The 8640-nt window shown below is 38.2% G+C and overlaps 2 protein-coding genes across 2 annotated transcripts in view; one reads left to right on the plus strand and one right to left on the minus strand.

Annotated features, from left to right (window-relative positions):
- The window catches only part of slc11a2 (solute carrier family 11 member 2), a 99081-nt gene extending 97874 nt beyond the window's left edge, over window positions 1–1207 (minus strand). The window contains exon 1 of the mRNA XM_057327185.1: window positions 1101–1207. The gene's annotated coding sequence lies outside the window, so the exon portion shown is untranslated. The remainder of the gene's footprint in view (window positions 1–1100) is intronic.
- A 331-nt stretch (window positions 1208–1538) lies between these two features.
- inpp1 (inositol polyphosphate-1-phosphatase) lies at window positions 1539–8462 on the plus strand. Its single transcript, XM_057327193.1, has 7 exons — window positions 1539–1749; window positions 1877–1967; window positions 2865–3077; window positions 3181–3241; window positions 3861–4061; window positions 4637–4811; window positions 7347–8462. The coding sequence occupies exons 3-7, from the start codon at window positions 2874–2876 to the stop codon at window positions 7846–7848; spliced, it is 1143 nt and encodes a 380-aa protein (XP_057183176.1). The 5' UTR covers window positions 1539–1749; window positions 1877–1967; window positions 2865–2873; the 3' UTR covers window positions 7849–8462.
- The last annotated feature ends 178 nt before the right edge of the window (window positions 8463–8640 follow it).

Raw genomic sequence — 8640 nt, forward strand, 5'->3', positions numbered from 1 at the left:
CTCTCGGTGCGTGCGTCTCTCCGTGCAGCGCGAGGTGCGCAGTTTTAAAGTCAGACGTGTTCTGCATGCATCTCTTCAAGCTGTGCCGTTAAAGTTTAAAGGGGAGAGGTGTTTTAAATGACAAAATTAAAGATTATATTAGCAAATCCCAATTTGTGGCGTTTGCACTTTGCAAAGTACATATTAGGCTAAATACCCTGATTTTGTGGTTTATTTAGTTCAGATGTGGGTAACGAAGCACATTTACTTGAGTACTGTACTTAAGTACACTTTTTGAGTATTTGTACTTAAGTATTATTTTTTCTGTTTACTTTTTACTGTACTTCACTACATTTGAATGACAAATATCTCACATTTCATGGCACAAAAAAAAAGATTTCCTTGGCCGACCCTCCCCTTGCTCCCACGTTTGGGAGAGACTATTGTCAGTTGCTTCTATATGACACACATGAATCAACTCCACAGGTGTGTTAATTATGGAGATATTCACAACATTTTGGGAGAAGGCTAATGAGTTCAGTTGTGTATACTTTTCCCATATCTGATTTACTTATTATAAGCAAAAGATGTAATTACATTTTATCCGATTAATCGAAAAAAATATCGTCAAACTAATCGATTATCAAAATGATCGTTAGTTGCAGCCCTACATTGCATACTGTATAACATAGTCTAGAAGATACATAATCACGTTAAATAATCTGTTAATATCTTCATGGTACTTTATACAATTCTTTAACCCCTTATAGAAGCGCCCCTAATTTTTGAGCATTTTATTGATTGCAAAAACAAGTTATTACAGTTATTATTATAATTATAAAACTATGATGAGAATTTACATTAGATGATCCGAAAAATGACCCAAAATCCGTAAAATGTGATCCATTGCACCACTAACGTTAGTTACTGCACGGTTCAACATTGATGAGAATCAACAGTGCGAGTCTTGAACATCAGTAACGTTAACTTCGACATTTTACTTTCAGTTAGTCTGAACGGATGTAAAACATCTCAATATCTTCGTATATACTATCATTAATTCTATAACATGATCACGTTATACTTTAAATAGTACATTTTGTGTTAAAGAAAGTGTCTACCTGCTGAAGCTCTTCAGTAAAATACGTGTGATAGATGAAGCTCTTCTTCAGTTCATAATAACTCCTGCCATGAGGACGGTGAAGGTGACACAGACACACGTCACAGCAAAACATTTCAAAATAAAAGCGTTTCAAAATAAAAGTTACTTCTCCTTTCGTCTGCCAAAGCAATTCGATCGCCCTCTGGCGACTTAAATTGCATTATACTATGTCATGTGTATATGTTGCATATCAATAGGGAAGTTTTTGCTTTTTAATTTGCAGTGCCCAGTGCCTTTTGTGGAGAGAAATCAATAATTCACAGTACATTAAATACAATAAAAAGAACACATATTTTCCTCATCTCTGGTCCTGGACCACTATTCTGTTTAGATGTAGGACCACACGGTGGCGAGATTGAGTGGCCCTCGGTCTGCGCAGCACTGCATGAAGTCGAGCAAGCTCCGCCTCTTGCATTATTGACGCACTGAAAATGAGGAAATGCGTTTCTATTACTCAAATAAAACATCTGCAGTGAATCTCACGCACCTCATCACTCGTCGTAGGTCATATATGTGCGTTCGTGTACTGTGAGCGCCTGTGTGAAGTCGGTGCCGTGTATGTGACTTAACTTACACTATAGGAAGCGCCGAGGTGAACGACACAAGGGGTATGAGCTTTACTCGAACTGTCATCGGTTCACTTAATATTATCTCTATATATAACCGTAAACTTTTCAGAGGTACAAGCATGTGCGCAGTGTTTGTAAATGTGTATGTTTTATGTGTTTTTCCCAGATTTTATTTTTTACACAAGGATCGTACTGTAACAGCTGAAAGGATCTATTTTGTGTAAAGCTGTGTTTAATACTGAACAGCAAAAGTCAGGGTAAAGTAAATTTTATCATTCAAAATGTGTTGTTTGTTTGTACTGCGTGTGCATGTATAGGCTAAACATAATAACACACAGTTTACCATGACATGTTGATAAACGTTTCTTTAAAGGGATACTTCACCCAAAAAAGAAAATGTTGTCATCGTTTACTCACCCTTAGATTGTTCCAAACCTGTTTACATTTCTTTGTTTTGCTGAACAAACAGGAAGAAATTTGGAAGACTGTCAGATCTCACCCACCATTTCCTGCCATATGTTGGGAAAATAAATACTATGGGAGTCAATGGGGGATGAGATTTGACAATCTACCAGATATCTTCCTGTGTGTTCAGCAGAACAACGAAATGTATACAGGTTTGGAACAATCTAAGGCTGAGTAAATGATGACAAAATGTTCATTTTGGGGTGAAGCATCCCTTTAAGTAAATAACTCTGATGTTGCTATGCTAAGTTTTATTTTGTTCATGAGGACAACAGCAGATGTTGTGGTCATATACATTTGCATGTCTATTTGCATGCGTTTGCAGCATCCGCCGCAGAATCTGCGAGTATAACAACATGCATGTGTAGACTGAAAAAAGCTCAGTGTCTGTATGTTTGCTCTGCATGAGCCGTGTTTACAATGTTATAACATATCAGGTGTCTGGATAGGATTTTTACCACCTTAACAAACACCCAAGAGCATTTGTGATATGATGGTATCGGATGATGATATGATCCCTCTGAATTCATCTGTTTCCTTTAACATAGCAGGGTTTTTTTTCCAGTTAACAAGCTATTTTTGGATGCTAATATTTTTACAGCATGACCTGATTTGAACAAGACCTCGTGTTGGTTTAGTTTGAGCTAAGTTCACTCAAACTCGTGTCTTTTTATGTGTATGATGGACAGGCCTCGGTTATGGCAGAGTTACTGCGGCTGCTCCTGGATGTGTCTGAGAAGGCGGCTAACGTGGCCCGAGTCTGTCGACAAGAGGCGGCGCTCTTTGAACTCTTGGTACAGGAAAAGAAGGGAGCTGACAAAAACAAGAAATTCCTCAAGGACTTCAAGACGCTCGCTGATGTGATAATACAGGAGATGATTCGGCATGATGTTTGTGCCCAGGTTCCTGTGAAAATACATATTTTCTTTTTTATCAAATCTATTTTTTGTCCTTCTATTGATTAGTCCATTAGTCATGTTGATGGTTGACATTCATGTCTTATAGTTTCCAGAGTTAAATGGATTCATTCATGGAGAGGAATCGAACACATTTGAGAATGGACTTGGTAGGTTACCCAGAGGAGTCATTATTAAAGGGATAGTTCACTCAAAAAGGTTGTCGTTATTTACTCATGTCGTGTGTCATTCACACAAAGAAATCCAGAAATGGTTTAAATGACACAAGGGTGAGGAAATACTGATTATGCCTTTAAACCTGTAAACTGCTTGCATTTCCACCGAATATAAAAGAAGGAAGGTGATTGCAGACAGTGAACCAAACGAAGACAACGCGTTTCCTTGCCATGCTGTGACTTAATCATGGGGAGTTATTTTCCAGGATTTCTTTTGGGATTTGGGGTTATGCAAACTTTTAAAATCAGATGTGATGTAGTCAGTGGTCAGGATGAGGTTACAACAGGCAGGCGGCTGAATGATGAACAATAAAAGGTTGTGGTCGCTCAGGGTTGAGAATGACTTCATCTAGGGATGATGGAGATGTACGTGCAGTAGTGTTGTGTTGTTTTTTTATCTACAGCACACAAACAAATATCACCTTTTGTTTTGGAGTAGGTTTCTGCATTGTATTGGAAGCCTTCAGCATGGATGCATGTACTGTTGTGACCCTAACAGATTCCCGGACAACATCCATTGCTTATGGTCAATGTGTGATTGTGTTTGGTTCAGGGGAGAGTGTTACCGTGACAGTATGTGCTAAGGAGGAGGAGACGGCGGCTTTGTTGGCTAAAGTTCTGGACGGTGATCAAACTGCTGCATCTCTCCTGACCAAAGCCATCCACCAGAAGCTTCAGTTCAGAGACGAGAAAGCTGAATCTCTGCAGCTGTCACTTAGCCCTGATGATGTGGCCATCTGGATTGATCCCATTGGTAATATTCCTGCCTTTTCAAACTGCACTTCTGTTCAGTATGTACACCTGTGCACAACATTTCGGAAGAACAGGAACATTTCTTGTGTATGGCAATAACCAGTTTTGCAACTTCCAAACAATTAAAAAGACACAGCGCCCTGTGTTGATCTCTGGCTTTCTGTGGAAATAAGAGTAGATGTTGATAAATTACCATTCCACGTTCATGTCAGTTGCTTAAAAGAATGTTACAAATTTGTAACATTATTTTTAAGTTAAATGTTTTGCGTAATATTATATTGATTTTAGCTGCTAATAGAGAACTCAGCTGTGTTTAACACATTTACATGTTGAAATCCACTTTGCATAAATATACCACAGTCCTGCACACATAATGCTGAGCACACTGTGACCTAATTGAAAGGAATGAATCAGATGTTAAACACAGGGCACACCCAGGTTTTTAATTATTTGGAAGTTCCAAAACGTCCTGTTCTTTCTAAATGTTGTGCACAGGTGTACATGCTGAATGAGAACAGAAGTACAGTTTGGGTTATGAGCCCTGTTCAAATGTCTCGGCTAATTTTCTCTGGGCAGACGGTACGAGTCAATACATTGAAGGGAAGGAGGAAGAGGAGCCGGATGAAGGCTTTTGTCCATCTGGACTCCCGTGTGCACTGGTTCTGATTGGGGTTTACCTACGAGCCACTGGCCAACCAGTCATGGGTGTCATAAACCAGCCATTCAAATGTAAAGACTTCATGGGTCAAGGGTAAGATCAAATTGTTGGCATGGCATGATCTAACTGAAACTGATTAACAAATATATTTTATTTGTCATTTTTTAATGTATTCAAGAGAAACCTGGGAAATTGCATACTGAGTGAGCCGCGCACACACACAGGTGTTGAGAGGAATGCATGTAAATGCTGATGGAATATACAGTAGGAGCCAAAGTCATTTACTGTTGTTTTTTTACATAAAATCATATTTTATGATGTAAGAGTATATTGCTGTCAGCTGTGTTTAACACATTTACATGCTGAAATCCACTTTGCGTGAATATACCACAGAAGCTAAACACAGTCAGCAGCATGCAGGTATTTCAACTGACATTTCGCTGATATACCACTTTCTTCTTAAAAAAATGCATAAAACCAAAAACCTCCTTTTTACATACTATGTTATATGACTGGAAGTTATATAACCCTGTCTGCACCGGCGCCTCAAAAGTTGATTAAAGCCATCTGGCCCATTTGTCACATACACAGTTAAATTAAGATAAAAATGAAGAAAAGGATAAGAATGAAATTGGAGACTAACAATTTGGAATTACGAATCAAATTACGAAAAATAGATTTAAATGATGAGATCAGTGAATGAAGCAGGAAGAGGCTTATCCGCCCTGGCTCAGCATCACCAGATGTAAATATCATGCAGAGAGAGGAGAGCAGGCTGGACTTATTACTCATAAAATACTGTTTAAATTACAAACAGTTGTTACAGTGTAATATAAATGTGCTCTTGCAAAAAGCTTCTAAATAAACAGGAGTCTGCACTTCCAGCGTTATGGATATGACATTTTCATTCAAAACTTGAAAATATAAACTCTCAGCGAATGTATTTATTACCAATATGTGTGATAATAGAGTCCAGACACCAGAGAAACATTATTCAATACAATTTTACTTTTTTAAAAGAGGGGAAAATGTATGCCTATTACATATTGTTGTTTTAGAGAGACAACATACTTTTCTGTGACTTGAAATGTGCAGGCCAGAATCAATAATGTCCAATCAATGGTGAAGGGATGCCTCTTCACTGAACATTTATGAGGTATATGGACTGTTACGGGTGTGACAGTTCACTTACCTGACTATGCAAAACTGTACTTTAAAAAACAAAAAACTGCCTTTAAAAACCTTAATAGAGACTTCACATGGGTATTTTAACCATCAAAGATTGACATTTGACCTCTCAGTATGGTGAAAACCTTTGGTCATTCCTAATTCCAGAAAGCAAACCCATTTCATAAGAACAACTAATAAATCATAATACAATTGGGCTTCGTGTCGTGGCCAACAACGCCACTTAGCTGTTTTTGTAAATTCACTCTAAACCAAGGCTTTATGGGGCTTATTGCTTTTATTAAAATGGTTATTCCATATATGTAGCAAGGTTTCATAAAATAAAACGCAGCAAAGAAAATAGATTGATATTAATAATGAAAAACAATATTGCTACACAGACATAACAACAGTAGTGCGGGGATACAGTATGTAATGCGGTCAGCTGTATGTTTTAGCAAAATGTACAACTGCTTAGAACACGGCATAACCAATCCGAATCAAGGCCCAGAATATCTGTTTTATAAATATGATTGTATAACTGCACCAAATTACCCAACCTGTACCCCTGCGAACTGGGTTACAAAAAAACTACCCAACGCTGAGAAAAATGACCCAATCAGCTCAACCCAGAGGTTGGGTAGAAAAAATAACTGCGTACCGGCCCACTTCAAGCACTGCTGTTACTACTAAGTAAAACTGCTTCACAGATTTTACCTTTGCGCACCGAGAATAAAGTTTGCACTTCTGTAAAAAATGAGGGGGAACATTGTTCCACATGGCACCTTGAAGCACGCTTGCGGCACATCTACAATTAAAATAACGAATCTCAAGATTTTTGCACGTACAGTCCGAAATTTTCGTATGCATTTTTTCGAATTTGCCACTTGTTTGTACGGTGTCTCTGAATTGTCAAAACACCTTTCCTTGCTACGGATGTGAAAAATGCAGAAAATCAAACCCAGTCCGAATTTTTTTTATGACGGACGAAAATATCGGAAGCAGTATGTAAATGTGGTTGACACAACGTGAGGTCGTATTTATTTTTTAACGTGCAAAAATTTCAGATTCTATGTGCAATGGGCTATAGTGTAAAAAGACGCAAAATGTGAACAGGCCCAAATGAGGTATTATTATTTGGTGATATTTTTTGTGTGTGCTCCTGCTCCGTATGCCTGACAAAGATGGGATAACCAAAACATTGTTTAAAGAAATTCTGCTTTTATTTAAAAATATGACTTTCTTATTTCAAAGTTTGAAATGAATATTGGCTATAAGCTTAACCTAATAAACTTGAAACTCCGTTTTGAACTTATTTTGACAGACAGTCAAAAATATATAAACTGCTAAATCAGTTTAAATGCATCTTCGACTCAATAGGCATCATTGCAAATGAGCTACTGTAACAATGTAGTGTACGAGTTGGTGATTTAAGGAGTCTTTATTTTGTGCTGATTCTAGATGGAGAGGACAGCACTTCTGGGGTGTTTCCTACGGCGATGTGAATGTTTGCTCATTCACACAGCGCAGGCCGTTGTGTCTGCAGAAAAGAGATCATCTGTCCGTGCTGTTGAGCTCCAGTGAAAAGCCAGTGGTAAAGGATGTGCTCACAACGCTCTCCAACGTCAAACTGATGTATGCGTCTGGTGCAGGCTATAAGATCCTGTGTGTCATCCAGGGTTTAGTAGATGTGTACTTGCTGTCAGAGGGCAGCACTTTCAAGTGGGACTCTTGTGCGCCTCATGCATTGCTACGAGCTCTGGGCGGGGGGATATCAGACCTGAACGAGTGCCTTCACTCTTACGTGAATGGAAGCGATGGGCCTCGACCTGAACTGACCTATCACGAGCCCAACAACAGAAGTCAGGGTGTGGATAGGTGGGCAAATCGAGGAGGAATAATCGCATATCTGGACTCGAGCATGTGCGATAAAACCGTAGCAGCACTGGCTGGAAAAATCTGATGAAATATTGCGAGGCAAGCACTTTTTTTATGGTTAATTGTGTGTCCTTTATAAAGTAGATGGATTTATTTCATTTTTAAGATAACTTAAGAATTTGTTTTATTTAAAGCTGTACAATTTAGGCAAATATAAATACAGCAAAAAAGATTTTTAGCAGGCAAACTGCTAAAAAGAAAGAAAGCTAGAACCTGACAGGTTATCATGTGGTCGCTTTTATAGTCGCTGAACGCCATTAAACAGGAAACTGACGTTCATGACATTTTATGGTGCTGGTTTACTTTGTTTCCTTTTCATGTTACCATAGCCTTCTGCTGACAATGATCGTGGTATGGGAGTTTATTAACATTTGAGTGTTTTAGACTTATTCTTCAGTATGTTGTATTTACAGACATAAAACTATACTTTGTTGTGGAGTTCTATTTAAAGGTGATGTAAGTTCACAATATGGAATTGAAAAAAATACATTTTTAAACGTGTGTAGTAATAACAGAGCTTACCTGTTGAAAAGAAACTCGGCATCACTACCGAATCACAGTTGTTAAATATCATCCACCTAATACTGTCAAAGGAGGTAAACCTGTAATTGTTGCTGAACAATAAAATGGGAAACAAGGTGTTGACAGTTGAGTCACCTTTAGTTTGCCGAGCAATTCTGAGATGCTGTGAAGAAAGGAAAGTTTTGATGCACCATGTCATGTGTTTGAGATACATATGCTTAAAATGTATTATGTTATTTTGGAAACTTCTGGTAGAAATAAGGTCACCTGGTTTAAAGGGATAGTTCGCCCCAAA

The sequence above is a fragment of the Triplophysa rosa genome, unplaced genomic scaffold (assembly GCF_024868665.1).
Source record: "Triplophysa rosa unplaced genomic scaffold, Trosa_1v2 scaffold183_ERROPOS166712, whole genome shotgun sequence".
In the NCBI taxonomy this organism is placed as follows: domain Eukaryota; kingdom Metazoa; phylum Chordata; class Actinopteri; order Cypriniformes; family Nemacheilidae; genus Triplophysa; species Triplophysa rosa.